Source organism: Mustela lutreola, chromosome 6, assembly GCF_030435805.1.
Source record: "Mustela lutreola isolate mMusLut2 chromosome 6, mMusLut2.pri, whole genome shotgun sequence".
Taxonomy (NCBI): domain Eukaryota; kingdom Metazoa; phylum Chordata; class Mammalia; order Carnivora; family Mustelidae; genus Mustela; species Mustela lutreola.
The window spans coordinates 41,688,437-41,707,773 of NC_081295.1; the positions used below are offsets into that span (position 1 = coordinate 41,688,437).

Below are 19,337 nucleotides of genomic sequence, written 5' to 3' on the forward strand. Positions count from 1 at the left end.
AGAAAAGCAAAGAAAGCCTAAACCAAGCAAGAGAAATAATAAAGGTTAGAGCAGAAATCAGTGAAATAGAAACCAAAAGACCAGTTGAACAGATCAATGAAAGTAGGAACTGGTTCTTTGAAAGAATTAATAAGATTGATAAACCTCTGGCCAGACTTATCCAAAAGAAAAGAAAAAGGACCCAAATTAATAAAATCATGAATGAAAGGAGAGATCACAACCAACACTGAAGAAATACAATTATAAGAACATATTATAAGAAATTATACATTAACAAATTTGGCAATCTGGAAGAGATGGATGCTTTCTTGGAAACTTAGAAACTACAAAGACTGAAACAGGAAGAGGTAGAAAATCTGAACAGACCCATGACCAGCAAGGAAATTAAAGCAGTATTCAAAAACCTCCCCCCAAAACAAGAGTCAGGGCTAGGTGGCTTCTCAGGGGAATTCTCCCAAACATTTAAAGAAGAAATAATACCTGTTCTCCTGAAGCTGTTTCAAAATATCGAAATAGAGGGAAAACTTCCAAACTCCTTCTGTGTGGCCAGCATTACCTTGATCCCAAAACTAGACATACTGTACACAAAGAAACTCAAAATGGATGAAAGACCTAAATGTGAGACAGGACTCTTATCAAAATCCTAGAGGAGAACACAGGTACTAACCTTTTGACCTTGGCCACAGCAACTTCTTGCAAGATACATCTCTAAGGTAAGGGAAACAAAAGCAAAAATGAACTATTGGGACTTCCATCAGGATAAAAAGTTTTGCACAGCAAAGGAAGCAGTCAACAGAACTAAAAGGCAACCTATGGAATGGGAGAAGATATTTGCAAATGAGATCATATAAAGGGCTGGTATCCACCATCTTTAAAGAACTTAAACTCAGCACCCGGAGAACACATAATCCAGCCAAGAAATGGGCAGAAGACATGGAAAGACACTTCTCCAAAGAAGACTTACAGATGTTCAGCAGACACATGAAAAAATGCTCCACATCATTTGCCATCAGAGAAATACAAATCAAAACCGCAATGAGATACAACCTTACACCCGTTAGAATGGCTAAAATTAACAATGCAGGGAACAACAAATATTGGCAAAGATGTGGAAAAAGGGGAACCCTCTTACAGTTTTGATGGGAATGCAAGCTGGTACAGCCATTCGGAAAACAGAATGGAGGTTCCTCAAGGAGTTAAAAATAGAGCTACCCTATAACCCAGCAATTGCACTACTGGTATTTACCCCAAGGATACAGTTGTAGTGAAAAGAAGGGCACATGCACCCCAATGTTCATAGCAACAGTGTGCACAATAGCCAAACTGTGGAACAAGCTGAGATGTCCTTCAATAAGTGAATGGATAAAGAAGATGTGGTTCATATATACAATAGAATATTATTCAGCCATCAGAAAGGATGAATACCTACCATTAACATCAATGTGCTTGGAATTGGAGGGAATTATGCTAAGTGACATATGTCAAGCAGAGAAAGACAATTACCACATGGTTTCACTCACATGTGAAATGTAAGGAATAACACAGAAGATCATAGGGACGGGGAGGGAAAACCGAATGGAAAGAAATTAGAGGGGGAGATAAACCATGAGAGACTCTTGACTCTGGGAAACAAACTGAGGGTTGGGGAGTGGGAGGTGGTTAGGAGGATGGGGTAAATAGGTGATGGGCATTAAGGACGGCACATGGTGTGATGAGCAGTGGGTCTTATTTGCATCTAATGACTCATTGAACATTATATCAGAAAATAATGTATTATATGTTAGCTAATTGAATTTAAGTCAAAAATGAAAAAAAATGAAGAAAAGATCTTTCATTAGAGAAACGCAAATTAAAATTATGAGATACGCTTCTGAATTAAAATGACCAACAGTACCTAGTCTTGGAGTTGATACAGAGCAAATTGACCTCCTATATATTACTGGTGGGAGTGGAAAATGTTACGGCCACTTTTTAAAACAAGTTGACAGTTTCTTATAATGTTAAATATATATTTACCGCGTGACCCAGCCATTCTGCTTCTATCTAGATATTGACCCAAGTTAGGAAAACATGTCAACAGAAATGTTCAGAGCAACATCATTCATAATTGCCTAAACCTGGAAACAACCCAAATAGGCATTAGTCTGTAAATGCATAAGCAGTTTGTGGTATATACATAAAATGGAATCCCGTTTAGTAGTAAAAGGGAACAAACTGCTTATATATGCACCAGCACTGATCGCAAAACCTTAGGTTAAGAATTTCTTATGAATTCTAGAACAGGCATAGGTATAGTGTAAGAAGAAGGTCTCTGTTGCCAGAGAGTTGGAAAGAATTGAGTGCAGATGTCAGGAGGGAACTTTGGGGTGGTTGAGTGCTATATATCACTGTTTTGATAGTGGTTATATACTTGTATTCATGTGTTAAAAGTCAGTTGTTAGGGGTGTCTGGGTAGCTCAGTCTGGTAAGAGTCTACCTTTGGCTCAGGTCAAAAGGATGGAGCCCCATGTTGGGCTCCCTGCTCAGCCAGGAATCTGCTTCTCCCTCTTCCTCTGCCCCTCTCCCTGTCCTGACTTTCTCTCTTTCAAATAAATAAAAATCTTAAAAAAAAAAAGATCACTCATTCATTTTATTCTTTGTGAATTATCTCACAAGAAAGCTGAATAAGAAAAACCAACTTTTAATTAAATGATCAAACTCCCTTTAAGTCATAGAATGATTGGAGAGAATAACAGGTTTCATTTTTTTTCTGGACTTTCACAAACGAGAATCTGCATGCTTTGGCAGAAAATGGAGAAAGGCTGTCACCAAGCAGGTAGGTATCTAGCTTTGCTCATCAGTTGGAGATAAAACTTAAATTCAGAAAAGAGGTAGTAATTTTGCTTAAAATAAAAATAAAATTTCACTTAAGAGTCTCAAATTTCCAATTATAAAACAAGGAAGTCACAATGATGAAAAGTACAGCCTAGGGACTATTGTCAGTAATACTGTAATAACTGTGTGGTGACAGATGGTAACTGCACTTTTCGTGGTGAGCAGTGTGTTTGTAGAATATGTAACTGTCAAACTTCTATGTTGCCTACCTGAAATGTACATAACATTGTATATCAACTGTACTTCAGTTTAAAAAAGTAGAAAGCATACTATAAAAACTAGTTGATATATTTAACTTCTTAGCTTCTTATTAACCATTGTCATTTTAATTCATTTTAGAAATACAAACCTGGTCGATGTGATGATATTTTGAAATGGAAGCCTCCCAGTCTAAATTCTGTGGATTTCCGTCTAAAGATAACAAGAATGGGAGGAGAAGGGTAAGTATGCACTTTTGCCACCATTTTTACATGAAATAATGCTGTTTGTATAAGGCTTCACTGTTTACTGGATACTTGACATATACTTTACCCCCTCAAAAGTAAAATACTTTATTTTTACAATATACATACATACCTGTACATCTGATTTTCAGCTGTTAGAACTAACATTTTGTATCCTAACATCTGATTTTTAGCTGTAAGAGCTACTAACATTTTGGTCTTCAAAAGTACAGTTATTTCTAATATAAAAAAATGAACTTTGTTAAATTGTAAAAGTGAAAATAGATTTTGCTTGACAATTCCTGCCAACTGAATTATAAATTAAGATATGATCATGGTTGTTACATATAAGTGTTTTGAAGTAGGTCTTTTTTACTTCAAAAGAAACTACTTCAGGCTTGCATTTGGATAGCAAAAACATTTCTTCATGGTTTAATTGTTGACTTTCATTAAGATTTTTCATAATTAGGGGCACTTGGGTAGCTCAGATGGTTAAGCATCTGCTTTTGCCTTAGGCCCTGATCTCAAGGTCCTGGGATCAGGCCCCACAAGGGGGGAACATAGAATGTATTACTACTTTCAGAGGTAGGCTTCAGTGATTCATCAGTCTTACATAATATCCAGTACTCATTACATCACATGCCCCACTTAATGTCCATCACTGCATCCTCCCACCTCCTTCCCCTCCAGCAACCCTCAGTTTGTTCCCTATGATTAATAAGAGCCTTTTATGGTCTATCTTCCTTTCTGATTTCATCTTGTTTTATTTTTCCCTCCCTTTCCCTATGCTCTTCTGTTCTGTTTCTCAAATTTCATTTACAGCGAGATTGTATGATAATTGTCTTTCTCTGATTGACAATTTCACTCAGCATAATACCCTCTGGTCCCATCCAGGTCATTGCAGATTGCAAGATTTCATTTTTTTGGACAGCTACATAGTATTCCATGGTATATATACATACCACATCTTCTTTAGCCATTCATCTGTTGATGAACATCTGGGCTCTTTCCATAGTTTGGCTGTTGTGGACATTGCTGCTATAAATATTGGGGTGCAGGTGCCCCTTTGGATCACTGTATTTGTATCTTGGAGGTAAATACCTAGTAGTGCTGTTACTGGGTTGTAGGGCCTTATGTGTGTTTTATTGATGTTTTGTTGAGTTTTGAAAAATTATTTTGTTTTGCTTTTTTACAGATTATAATTCTTAGCATTGAAAAGCTAAATGAGGCTGTATATAGAGTGTGCATTTTCTAGGTAGCTAAAATGGTAATACTAATTTTTTTCTTGCAGTTACCCACTGCAGTTAAATACAGCAAAATGTTTAGTAGTTTGTCATCCCAGTTTTGCTTTGTTCTTAGTATATTTTAAACTATATTTTGTTCTTTTAAAATTTTACCTATTTTTAAATGACTTCTTACAAGAAAAGAGGAATTACTTTTAATTCTGGTACATCTTTAAAACACACCACAATATCAGTACTTAAGGTGATTTTATGATAGGAATGTCTAAGTTATTTTTGTGTAGGTACATAATTTATTTATGTAACATGGGTGTCAGTTTTCAAAAATAGGGTATTAAATATGAAATACAGTGTAAATAATAAAGTATGTATTATTCAGTTAGCCAGAGTAGTATGCTTTTTTAATGTAAAGAATGTTATGTATTATAGCAGTTTTCACTAAATAAATGGACTTACATCTAATGCCTATGTTAGATGCTGTATGTTAGAGGGCATTTTAAGAAATATGCCTTTAATAGTTGGAAAGGAGAGTAGCCATTTATCTAAATAGTAAGAATCTGAGCATGTGACCTGTGTAAGTGGTTTAAGATACTAAAATACCACAAGACAAGCTCATTTCTTTTCTTGATTGCACTTCTAAATATTTCTAAATCTAAAAGCTAATCTAATCTAAAGCTTAGAATGGAGTGGAATGTCTTAAAATATAATTTAAGTACAATATAAGTACCAATCCTTGAAAATGTCTCTGGTTGGTTTTTGTTTTTTTTTTTAATGAAGTCTTAGATTTTCAAAGTATGTTTTTAAGTTTTATCCAGCTGCATTATAGCAATAAAGTGGGTATAGTAGAGATTCTTATTAGTTTAAAATTTAATACAAATAGAAAAATGTATTGTTAAATGCCTTGTCAATGGCAATTAAAATCTAAACTTCACCTTTTTTTTTAAACTCCTTTTAGTATCATTTCTAAAGTATATTAACTTTGATTTATCATGGCCTAAAATAACTTTTATATATCTTAGCTATTCACATTGTATTGAACTTTATAGACATACAATAGAGATTTTTATTTGAGAGCTGTATGGTGTTTTAAAAAACATTATGGGTTTATATTAACTTCTCTATAACTAGAAACTGTGATCGTTGTTTCAAAAGCTAGAATTACAAAGGTCTGTTCTGAAAAGTGCAAACTCTTAAGTACAATGTCAGTGGCTTATAGTGAGTAGTATACCTTCATCATTTTTGCAGCATAGTAGTTTAGAGCACAAATTCTAGAGTCAGACTGCCTGGGTTTAAATATCCTTATTAGCTGTGTGAGCTTGAGCACATTACTTTTTTCTGTGCCTTGTATTCCTCATTCATCAAATTGAAGTTGACCTCATAAGACTTAAGAAATAAAAGGGTTAAATAAGCTAATATATGTACAACAGATGGCACATGCTGAGCATTTAAATGTTTGCTGTTGTTTTTAATATAAGTAGATTTTAAAGTCCATATTTCCTTTTTGTTGCTCTTGCAATTCTTTTGTTTGCTGAACTGTGTAAGTTCAATTTTCTATGTGAATTAATTTCCCATTTGATTGCAATCCCTATTATTTTTTCCCTTTTAAAATGAATATGTCTTCATCTTATTTGTGTAATTAATCATAAATTGTTAAACACCTGGAGAGCGAGAACATAAAGTCACAAAACTTATTTTTAGATTTTTTTGGTAACAAACATCTTAAAATAACCTTGGCAATATGTGTAGTGGTTAAGAACACAGGTCTAATGGTTAAGAACCTGTGTTCTTGGCCCAGCCTGCACAGAATCAAATCCTAGCTCCAATCCTCTTGCTGCTGTTACTTTCTTACTAATCTTTCTAAGCTTCCTCATCTGTAAAGTGCCCACAGTAATAGTTTTTATCTCTTGTTGTGAAGATTTGCTTATACTCTATAAAATTTGCAGGAGTTAACAAAGCAAATATGGGTTTTGCCATTATAGATTTGGGATTTATGAGCTATTGAGTTAAAATGCAAAAATAATACTGCTTTTGAGATTTGGTAGGGATTAAATAAAATGATACATGTGAAGAATATACAATAGAATCTAATGTTTATTTTTGTCATTTTTGATGGTTATAGTTATTAATTTAACCTCAGCAGACTGTGTAGTTATATCATGGATTAAAAGTATGCCCTGCATAATCGTGGGGGGGGGGGTGCTCTGAAGGAAGAAGCTGCACTTTTCTGTGAAAAGATAAAGATGTTTGCTCTTTCTAATAGAAAATTCTAAAATCACAGTGAAGTTTAAGTTTTTATCCATCACATTGGCAAATATTAACAATGTTCCTTTTGATTGGGTTGACTGGCGTGTGAGCAAATAGACACTCTGCTATTCTGTCTGATAGGAATTCAGATTGGTACAACTCTTCTAGTGGGCCATAAGGTAGCATATGTCCTGAGGAAGTATACTTCAAGTTTTGTGAAAGGAGAAGTCTTATTTGTCTTCTGCATGTTTGTATTTCTAGTACCTGGTGTGGTAACTTGTACATAATAGATACTCAAGAAATATTAAAAGGTGAAATATATGTATATGTATGTGTGTGTGTGTGTATACACACATTTTATTATATATATGTACATAAACAAAAATACCAAAAGGTGTGTGTATAAGAATTCCATTGAAGTATCTCTTAATAGGGAAATTGGAAATATTCAGTGTCCTTTTTTATTATTGTATAAATCTTTTGAGATATCTATATATTCATATGTGTTTCTAGGAAGTTGCTAAGAATGTTACAAATAGTGTCTTTTACAAATAGGTCCAGTCTGTTGAGATATAAGATTTTCTTAGAGGTTTGGAACTGAACTCAGACCTACTGTCCAGCTTTGTTGTTTGATTTTATATTCACACATAGTTATGTGATATTAATAGATACATCATTTTGGTCATAGGAAAAAAACAAAAACCACAACAATTACTTTAACAGAATTAATTTAATATGAAGAACTATAATCAGTTACTAAAGAACTGAAAAGGCAAAGAAGTGTTGAAGAGATAGATAGTAACTTCAGGAAGGACCTACCATGCAAGGAACAAAGGAATGATGGTGAATTACTAAAATATAAAAGTTTGGAGGGGGCCCTATAGAGCTCATTAGAAATTTACTGCCAGCTGGTGGTGGTGTTGCCTCGAGATCTTGGAGGATTATGACTCTGAATTTTGACATCTGAGGAAAGGTACAGTACTGGCTAGGAGGTGCTGATTTTTCAGAGGGTTCAAGTCAAGCTGGTTCTAAGACTGTGGGAAAAACTAGTGGAGCCAACTGGTACCACTAGAATCAGTTGTATCTCCAGGGTAGAAAACTTGTGCAAACAGGAGAGTGTACATTCTTTCTTTTTTCTTTAGTCTTTTAGTACCCTCGCTCACCCACCAGGAGTTCTAGAATAACAAATTGGAGCATAGAGAGTGAGTTTGAAGCCAGGTGACAATAGCTTAATATTAGCACAGTGCATTTCTTTAGTTACTTATCCATTCAATTCTACACACACTTGAATTTCCATAGAACAGCAAAAAATTTCTTTCACTTGAGAGGCATATATTCTCTTGCTATTCACACTTGAATTTCCATAGAACAGCAAAAAATTTCTTTCACTTGAGAGGCATATATTCTCTTGCTATTCAAAGTGTACAGACAGGGGTCTCAATTAATCATTTACCCATTTCTGGGAGATAGTCGTGATATCTGTCTCTGGGCAATGGTAATCACTTCTCAAATTCAGTCACAGTTCTGTACAGACGGGATCAGGCGCATTCAGGATGTTATGGCCGTAGACAGTCACAGTTCTATACAAATACCTATGACTTAATGACTGAATTGTTAAGTTAGTCAACATCAGCAGTCCTGACAGTGGTCATGAGACCATGGCTGAAGCTCTCTTTCTGTCCATTTCATTTTTCCTTTGTTCTGAGATGATCCAGGCTTTTTACTTGGTGGGGTGACATAAAACATTTATTCTGGTTAGGTTTGATCCGAGTGGTTTTACAGTTTTTTTGTTTATATAGTTTTCCATTAACTTTTACTGTTGGACATGGAAATACTAAGAGACAGAGGTACCTCAGAGAATACTCTAGGTTCCAGAAGTATTCCTTCCTAATGCTTTCTGTAGCAGCAGTCTAACTCTTCTTTGGGAACAGAATTGGTCACTTTAGACAGTAATCAGTCAGTCAGTTAATCAATCTCTATCTCTTTTTGCTTGTTGGTTCAGTAATATGAGAAGCACAAAATGGTCCACTAGCAGTTTCGGTTTCTAATTCAGTAGGACATTCTTGTGTTCCTTGATACAGAAGCATTCTTACTTGCAAACCAGAATTTCTACTCCAGAGTTGCTGGGATAGAAAACAAAGATTCTGTGAGTGGATAGTTAGAAATCATATTGAGATGGTGACGGTTCTTTGACTCATGTATTTTGGCTAAGGGAGAAATTACACCATATATTTGGATACAGATTTAAAACCATGTCCCACATCTGATGAGAACACAGCCTTTTAAAGTGTGGTCTTCTAACGTGTTGCAACTGAATTTTCAGTTGACCATCTTACTGTTCTGTTAAGTCAGCTACTTCTAGGTGGGAGGTAAGACCAGTGAATTTCAAGGCTTTGAGCCTGTTGTCTCACTTATTTTTGCTGTGAAGGAAGTTTTATGGCAACCTTTGTTAATGGATAAGATATCCCGTAGTCTGTAGAAGGTGACGTTAGTAGAACTGTTAGAGAAGAAAAAATTTTTTTGAAATCTAGGATGCTTATGTGATCTAGTAAGGATAAATTGCTTATCCTCTCTATGGTAGAAGAAGTCAGTGTAATCAGCCTACCATAATGACCTAAAATATGCTATCAGCCTAGCATAGTGATCCTTACTCTATGGGTCAGTGTCTTGTCTAATTCTCCTGGGGAACGATGCTGTATCAAGGGCTTCATTGTAGTTGAGACTGAGTAGTTGAGTTGAGTTGGCAAATTGAGCACTTAGTGGTAGCTGTTGCCAGATGAGCTGTGGGGAGGAAAGGGCCCCTGCATATCCTCTATCCCTTCTACTTTTGCCATTTTTCATAAGGGCTCATTGAATAAACTCTGGGATGGCTGGAAGAAATAAAAGAATTGACATTTAGAATGGGTCATTTTGGCTACCTGATTATTGAGAGCCTCCTTTGAGCTGGATACCTATTTCAGCATAATCTGTGCCTCTTTTTTTTTTTTTTTTTTTAAAGATTTTACTTATTTATTTGACAGAAAGAGATCACAGGAAGGCAGAGAGGCAGGCAGAGAGCGAAGGGGAAGCGGGCTTCCAGCTGAGGAGAGAGCCCAATGCAGGGCTCTATCTCAGGACCCTGAGAACATGACCTGAGCTGAAGGCAGAGGCTTTAACCCACTGAGCCACCCAGGCTCCCCATAATCTGTGCCTCTTCTGAGAGGTCTCGACATACCTTCCCTACACTTCACTGACACTAATCTTCTAATCCTGTTCTTTCCATATTGTTGACCAGTTTTCTAAACTATCTGCAGTGAGTGTAGATTTGTGCTTCTGGCCACATCTCAGTCCAGACTGTACTTTTTTCAAAGCTTGGCCCAGAGACTTGTGTGAATGTGAACCAAGGCATTACCGCCACTCCCCACAGTAAAGCATCTGCACTTCACTCAGTGCTACCCAAGCCCTCTCTTCCTCCCTCTATCCATCCTGGGCAGGAGGATACAGGGCCACAGCTCCTGGGTGTTTATAGAGAGAATAGGTTGATTTTATTTTACATGCTTTTGAATTAATGTTGGAAAACTAATTGCAAGCAGTTTTTAAACCCAAAATGTCATGTTGTAAAAGGACGATAAACATTGGGTCAAAATGAAGCAACAACAAAAAGAGGTCAGCCCATTGGTAGAACTTCCCATTGCTCATGTCTTCGGGCTGTTATCATGCAGCAGTATGTTTCTTTCTTTCTTTTTTCCCTAGGCCATCATGGAACTTTAAATTTTAAACTGTATCTGAGGTTTTTTGTTTTTTGTTTTTTTCTCCTTTATCTGTGATTAAGAAATTCCCCCTTGATGTTAGGTATGGATTGAAGAAAAGAAGGCAGTGCCTCAGTAAAGAAAGCCATAGCTCTATCTGTATTTCTGGACCTACTCAAGCTCAATATCTTATGTAGCATTGCCCTCCCTTCCTTCCTCTCTTTTTAGAGAGGGAGAGAGGGAGAATCTTAAGCATGCTTTATGCCTAGCACGGAGCCTGACGTGGGGCTCTATCCCACAACCCTGTGATCATGACCTGAGCCAAAAACAAGAGTCAGAAGCTTAACTGAACCACCCAGGTGCTCCTCTTATGTAGCATTTCTCTTATCTATCTATCTATCTGTCTATGAGAGAGAACAAGCAGGGAGGAGAGGCAGAGGAGGGTAAGGGGGGGGGGAGGGAGAAAGAAGCAGGAAAGAGAGTGAGAGAAGAGAGAGAATAAGAAGTCTCAGCGGAGAATTCCCTGCTGAGCAGGGAGCCCAATGTGGGACTTCATCCTAGGACCCAGAGATTGTGACCTAAGCCAAAGACAGATGCTTAACCAACTGAGCCACCCAGGCACTCTTCTTACGTAGCATTTGTACTTACTGGATAGTTTGTTCCAACTGTCCCTGTACTTCATGGTTTAATGGCTTAAATAGTACCCTTTCATCATGGGCGATTTAGGTCATCATATGGTTATTGTTTCCCGTGATTAGACCTTCAGTCTTTCAAGGTCCAATAACAAGCTAAGTTCTGTTTCTCAAAAGAATAATGATCTTTAGGAAATGGCCTGGTTTTACTCTAAGCCCCTGAGGACTTGTATGATTCTCTTGTTGGGGCTTGCCCAAAGCTCTGGATAGTGGATGGGGCGCTTGGGTGGCTCAGTAGGTTAAAGCCTCTGCCTTTGGCTCAGGTCATGATCCCAACGTCCTGGGATTGAGCCCCACATCAGGCTCTCTGCTCAGCGGGGAGCCTGCTTTCTCCTCTCTCTCTCTGCCTGTGTCTCTGCCTACTTGTGATCTCTGTCAAATAAATAAATAAAATCTTAAAAATAAAATAAGGTTCAAGCAATAGAAAAGCTTATACTACAGCCTGGATTTGTTACAGAGCTTGCTTTTGCTCTGATCCCGATTTACAAATGCTGTTCAAGCATTGTGCCTCCCCACTCTCCCCTTCTTAGTAGTAAATGGTGTACATGTTGTAACTTCTCTTTCACCTTGGAGACAGGTCTTAGGCGTTGGATTCTTGGAAATGTTACTTTAGTAATGGTTTTTTTTTTTTTTTTTGGTGTATTGCCTCTCATATATAGTTTTTAAATTTACTTGAGAGAGAGAGAGAGTGAGAAAATGAGTAGTGGGGAGGGGCAGAGGGAGAGGAAGAAGCAGACTCCCCACTGAATAGGAAGCCCCATGTGGGACTTGATCCCAGGACCCTGGGATCATGACCTGAGCTGAAGGCAGATGCTCAACTGACAGAACCGTCTTACTAAGGCATCTAAAAAACTTTGTGATTCCTCCTTCCCATTGTTAATAAGCATAAGTACAAAGTCATCAGTGTTGTGGATCAGTGTTTTGTTCTGTGTAATGTCAGAATAATCACTGTCTCTGAAAAAAAAAAAAAAGATCAAAATCGGTGGTGGTAAGGATACAGAGAAATTGGAGCCCTCAGACAATGAGATTGTAAATTGGTGCAGCCACTCTCGCAGTTCCTCAGAATGTTAAAGATAGACTTACCACATGACCGAGCAGTTCTACTCCCAGGCATATATCCGAGAGAAATGAAAGCACGTATCCACATAAAAACCTGCACATGAATCGTCTTAGCAATATTATTCATAATATCCTGAAAGTACAAACAATCCAAATATTAGTCAACTAAAAAAGGGATAAATGTACAAACAAAAAAGCTCTTTTATTCAACAGATTTAGTATAGTGGATCCTCTTAAGCAAAGGGGCTCTGGATTTTACCACTTAGGTTTCAGTTTCCCCACTCTCCCCTTCTTAGTAGTAAATGGTGTACATGGTGTAACTTCTCTTTCACCTTGGAGACAGGTCTTAGGCATTGGATTCCTGGAAATGTTACTTTAGTAATGTTTATTTTTTTGGTGTATTGCCTCTCATATATAGTTTTTAAATTTACTTGAGAGAGAGGTTGTTAGGTTGTTTAATCTTTGTGTTGCTTGCATTTCTACAGCTGTATAATGTAGTTAATAGAAGTGCCCATCTCTTGTGGAAATTTAATGAGAAAATACATGTAAACATTTAGTCCACTGCATGTCACATAATAAATACTAAATTATTAAGAAAACACGACCACTGTCTCTGCGAATTATGCAATGGCAAAAGCAGGAGAGTTAATGGCCGTGAATTATGTTGTTGGTCATGCCCGAAAAAAGGCAAATATCTTCTGATAGTAAATCAGTTAATATAGAGACAAAATATTTGCCATCTTGTAGCTCTGTGTAAGATTTCAGATTGTGTTGATTTACTTCATTAAAGATAGCACATCGGGAACAGCCATAGCATTTGGTGTCACAGCCTGATTGAATTTATGGTAATTTGTAATCACTCTTCACAATAACCCACCTTCTATATAGGCTAAACAGGTAAATTCAATGGATATATGATTGATATTTATCACTCTAACATCTTTTTATGTCTTGGATGGTGACACTAACCTCTGCACCTATCTTACGGATATGAATGCATTATTGCTTTTGCTTTACATCCGTGGCACGAAGAACAAATTCTAGGGACTTTCATTTGGTTTTTCCTAGTATACTGATGCTTACGCCTTGGGTCAGAGAGCCAAGATGGAAATTCTTCCAGTTGCCAAATATTTCTCTTCCAATTATACTTGCAGGAACTGGAAAATAACCACAGGTTACATCTGTGGACATACTGTTCCATTTAGATTTAAACTTGAGCTGGAAACCCATTTATCACCAGATCACCCTAAGCTCTCTTACTAACAGACCATGATGACATTTTATGTCCCTGGTAATTAATGTCTGTTTAAAGTAAGTGTCTGAGTCCCTGACTGGTCTAGGTATTTCTTTTTTCCAGTGCATAATCACCCTAGCAAGCACTGCCAGTGTTTTGAAGAATAATTCAATGAAGATTTACAGCAAGGGTCAGCACATTTCTTTTTAATAAAAGGCCAGAGAGTAAATACGTTTGGGTTTGCGGACCATACAGTCTTTGTCTCAAACTTTGCCATTGTAGTGCAAAAGCAGCCAGACAATATGTAAATGAATGAGTACAGCTGTTTCCAATAAAACTTTATTTACAAAAACAGTTGCTAGGATGGATTTGGTCTGCGGGTTGTTGTTTGCCAATGGTAGCTTTATGCTATAAATACTGGAGGTAGTATTGCTAGGTCTTTCTTCAAGGGGACTTGGCCTCTCCCTTCTATTAAGGAACTCAGGTCTGAAACCTGTTTGGGTTTGTGCATTTGAAGTTGAGAAATGCCAGCTTAATAGCAAGCACAATGAAATCAGTAGAATTGACTATATGATTTCACTTTAGCTCCTATTGAAAATAAATGAAAATGTCCTCTACTCTGCTGACTAGAGTGTTTTTTTTCCTTTTGCTCAGATTTATTTAAAAAATAGAATGATTAATTCTCTTTTTCATGCTTATTTGAACTAGTGTTGAAGGAAATAAGAGTAGTAAAATATTCAAAGTGTTGAAAAAAATGTTCTTGTGTAAGAAAGGATGAGGTCAGCAAGAATAGAGGTAATAAACTACATGGGGAGAAAGTCGTTTCTTTGCTAAGCAGAGTCTTTTTTGTTTTTTTCTTTTCTACCTCTGTTTTGGAATGAAATGCTTAATTTTTATTTACGTGTTATTAAAATTACTTTACATAAGTGAAATTAAAGATAAAAAAACACTAACATAGCCAATATTGTTACATACTTAATGACTAAGCAGTTTGGCCTATAGTTGGTCATATTTTTTTTGTATGTAATAATGACTTTTCATCATCTAACAAATGGCCCATAGTAACTGCTTTAGGTACCTTATTTGAAATATTCTCATCACCTAAACTCTTTTCCTTCCTTCCTTCCTTCCTTTCTTTTTTTTTTAAAGACAAATGCTTCCTTGGATTTTAGTCCTTTAGGGGGTTTCTGTATTAAATTCTTGGTTATGTTTTATTTTTAGTGTGGGCTGGGAGAGGAAAGGAGGAGCCACAGCTGACTTTTCAGTTCCTCTGCCTGGCTTGCTATAGTAGGTATTACTAATTCTGGTTAACTCTTTCATTTCATCTTCCATACTTTACAGAAAATCTTTCCCAGTCCATCTACCGAAAATAAATATCCTAGTCAAAGTGCCTGTGAGTAACTAGTAGGAGAAAAGGAACATGTGGTTTTAAAACATCTGCATATGACTTTTCTGGAGACAATTTACTTCCTTTCACTTATTAATTTAAAAGAGAAGAGAAATTGCTAACATCTTTGTTTCATCATTTAGTTCTTTGGAGTTTAACTCATATTTATTCATTTTAATTATTCTCTACAATGAGAACCTTTTGCTTGTGTCTTTTACTCTAATCTAATGTATGTTTTCCTTAATTGCAGTTTTTCTCTAACTTAGCTTTTATGTTATAAGAAGCTTGTCACTTGGTAGATACCTCTGGGGAATGTTGTATAGATTAAATACTAGTTAAATTCCTACTTTGAGTTAGTCGCATTCAAGGTGTGGGGGAGAATTTAGGTAACTTAATGAACATACTATTTAACTGTAGACCCTCTGAAGGTTGAGATGGAGAGGACCGTAAACAAAATTTGAACTCCTTTTTTTAGTAGATTTTCCCCCCCATGTAATGGATGTAGAAATGCTGTTTTAGAAGTGTTAGGGATTGAACAAATGAGTACTCATTTTAGAAGCTATGGTTCTCATTGAGGAAAGATGAAGACAAAAATATGAAATAGAAGAAGACAGTGAAGAATCCTGTGGAATGGATTAGAATGTTTAAAATAAATACGTATATATGTGCACATACATATATAAATATATAAGCATATATAATCATATATATGTGTGTATATATGTATGTATATGGGTGGTGTACACAAAACTTTCCTAGCTCTGTCTGCTGACAAAACCTAGAAGCAAATGCCTCAGTTATAATGAATTTATCTAGCATCAAGATGCTGCTTTCTTATACTATTTTCCACTAAAGAGAACAAGCTATCCTCTAAGAAATGGCTTACTCTAAGGCTAGGCAGAGAAGTTGAAGGATGGCCCTAGAACCATCCTCTTCTTATGCCAGAAAGTAAGAAAGTAATAAAAAAGACGAAAAAAAAAAAGGAAGGTTGGGGGCATGTTGAAAGGATACAGGAGCTAACTAAAAGTGACTCCCACTGGCCAAATCTAGGACAGTGTGAGTACCAAAATCATGAAGGATGGTAATGAATTATACACCTTGATAAGACTAGGAATCCATGAGCCCATACAGATAATAAATGCAGAGAAGAGGTAGTCTTGCTTAGGGTAGAATGTTCTTTGGCAAATATGGAAGGATCATCATAGTGAAGATTGGCTCAGGCAAGTATAGTCAATGGATGCTAAGTCCAGAAGAGAAATTTTTATGAGAAGCAGAATATTTTTATGGTTGTGAAATGTCTTTCTATGGATTGCTTCTAACTTACAAGGGGGAAGAATAGTAATTATTCAATTGAGAAATTGGATAACCCCATGACTGGCTTATCAAAATTAACGTTAGCAGTGAGGGGAAAATGGTCATCATAGTGTTTCATTTACCTGGTATTCTGACTGTGGATATATAACTTGAATCTAACCATGAGGAAACATGAAGCAGATTCCAAATGTAGAACATTCTATGTTTTTAAAAAAGGGTTTCTATTATTTAAATATGTCAGTGTTATAAAGGTAAAGTCTGAGGAATGTATGCATAAAGTGTTGCATATGATTTCAGGAGGTCAGGTACTGACTGGAGCAGTATACACCTTGCAACAAAAGTATAGTATCTTTGCGAAGCTTGCCTCCTGTGGATCTTTGCTAACCCTTTCCTTGTGGAACATTGATTCATTTGTTCTTTCCTATTTGCCAGGCACTAGAGTATATTCATTGAGTATTTTCTAAATTGAATTTCTGAATTATAGTTATCACAGCACTGTTATAAAATTAATTTTGGTAGTTTTCTATCAAACAGGCTTTTCCTTACTATGGAACAGTTCACAAACACTTCCACCAAGCACAAATCCCTTAGGAGCTTTTTATTTTCCTCTTCCTTATGAGGTGGGAACATCTTCACCTTTTTTAAAAGCTGCCATATATTGGGGCACCTTGGTGGCTCAGTGGGTTGGAGCCTCTGCCTTCAGCTCCCGTCGTGATCCCAGGGTCCTGGGATCCAGACCCGTGTCGGGCTCTCTGCTCAGCAGGGAGCTTGCTTCCTCCTCTCTCTCTCTGCCTGCCTCTCCACCTACTTATGATTTCTGTCTGTCAAATAAATAAATAAAATCTTTAAAAAAAAAAAAAAAGCTGCCATATAGTGGAAAAGCTATCAAGTGAGGAAGAACATTCTGGGATAACTGAATTTGAAGTATAAGGAAAATTAGATTCGAAATCCATTTAAAAATAGTTGTGTGTGGTTTTCTTTTTAAGATTTTATTTGTTTATTTGGTGGAGAGATAGAGAAGCAAAAGTAGGCAGAGCAGGAGGCAGAGGGAGAGGGGGAAGCAGGCTCTCTGCTGAGTAGAGAGCCCGATGCGGGGCTCCATCCCAAGACCCTGGGATTATGAACTGAGCCAAAGGCAGCCACTTAACCAACTGAGCAACCCAGGAGCCCCTAAAAAATAGTTTTTAAATCTTTTAAATCATGTAAATAATCGCGTCTGACGTATGGCTTACTGGAACTTAACAAAACACAAAATGACAGATGGAGGTACGTAGGGTTGTTACTTAAACTTGTAAAGATAAGTAAAAGTTGCTCTTTGGAGCCTGAGATTGGAAAATTTCAGACTTTAGGATTAATTTGTAAAAGGTGTAACTTTGTGATTGGCTTGTCAAAGTTTAAGTGTTGTCAAAATCCTATGATATAATTTCAAAAAGAAAAAAAACTTTTTAACTAGGCACGTTTTGTTGTCTTGTTTTTATTCTGTTTTCACTGAATTTTTAATTAGAAAATCTAGCTTGTAAAATCTTAAAGAATTTAAAGAATTTTTATTCCTGGCTTTTAGTATCATGTGTTGATTTTTCTAGACATTCCTTGGATATACTGACAATGATATTTCATTATTTGAGGAATATAACATTTTCTGTTTATTAAATTGAGTTTTTAAAAACTGTTTATCAGTGAATTCCTTTACTCCTTAGCTTGTTCTGCCCTGTATAAGAGATGTTTTGAAGCCTTACATTATAACCAAGTTCTCTTTGCGTATCTATTACCTTTATATTAGATCCCATGCCATTTGAAACGTGCAGATTTTAGAATTGATATTTCTGCCTCCCAAATCATGTTTTCTGTCATTATATCATGTACCTCTTTACCCTTTTTATTGCTTTTAACCGTAAATTCCTTATAGTCTGATAGTAATACTACTTCTTACGCTTTCTTTTTTCTTGAACTTGTTGGGTGTTTTTGATTTCACTGTGGTAGTTCATGACTGCAGCTATCATGCTGGGATCTTCTGGCTTTGGGACAGAGGAAATACATGATCACACATATGCTGGGACCAGTCACTGTTATACATAGACAGTGCAACTGTGCATATTTGATGACTAATCCTTTTATGAAATCATTGGATAATGTAGCAGTGTGGTGTGGTAGATGTCAGGTGTTGAACTAACATCTAGTTGAAGACAATTTTTTTTTTTTACAATCAACTTAGGAAACTTTCTAGGGTTTCAGTCTGAGGATACAAGAATTCTAGAAAGCTAGTGACCCCCCCCTCCCCTTACTTTTCCATCTCACATTTTCCACAACTTTCACTCTGGACAACAATTTCCCTCATATCGCTAGCACTTAGCTCCGAATGAGCTAGAAGAAACTTTCAAAGCCACATGCTACCATCTTTCTGAATTTTGTAGATTTATTTTAAGAATGTAGTGATAAAGTGTGATTTATATATGGCCAGTATATTCATTCTTTTTAAACGTCAAACCAAATTCTTTGTTGAGGAAATTCTGTTACTTTGCTTTAAGTTTGTTCTTGAAAATCTATTTGTTTTATTTAACTTACTCTTTAGCCTTAAGCCACCTTTAACAAGAGAATTTAGTTCATTCAAAATTAGTGTGCTAAGGTATTTGGTTTTATTCTTTCTACCCTAATTTATGTTTATTATTTATTTTACCTACCTTATTTTTCCTTTAAAAAAAACTTTCTGTTTGATCACTTTAATATTCATCGCATTTTCCTTTGTTAACTAAGTAAATGCATGATACTTTTTCGTTACATTAGTGGTGACCTTTCCCTGCATTCATAATTAGGTATGTATTTCTTTGTTGTTTGAAAATAAGGTACCAACTGTTTCCCCTACCAAGATGGTCCCTTCACTCTCCCCTCATTATGTCAGAAACTTGGAATACTTTCTAATGCTTTACCTTTTTTCTGTTTCTCCAGATGAAATCCTTGCAGTGTTTTTATTCTTACTACTCCCCTGCTAAATTTTATTGGATATTTACCAGAAATTCTCCCCAACCCAACCCTATTGGTATTAACTAACTTCTTAATAGTAACAGCTTCAAGGCTGCCCTGTTTTTTTTTTTTTTTTTTTTAAAGAATTTGTCTTAAAACCATG

The 19,337-nt window shown here is 36.2% G+C and overlaps 1 protein-coding gene across 1 annotated transcript in view; it reads left to right on the forward strand.

Annotated features, from left to right (window-relative positions):
- Positions 1-19,337, forward strand: part of RNGTT (RNA guanylyltransferase and 5'-phosphatase) — a 342,236-nt gene that overhangs the window by 200,347 nt on the left and 122,552 nt on the right. The window contains exon 13 of the mRNA XM_059177113.1: positions 3,214-3,314. Within this exon, the coding sequence (XP_059033096.1) occupies positions 3,214-3,314 (101 nt within the window). The remainder of the gene's footprint in view (positions 1-3,213; positions 3,315-19,337) is intronic.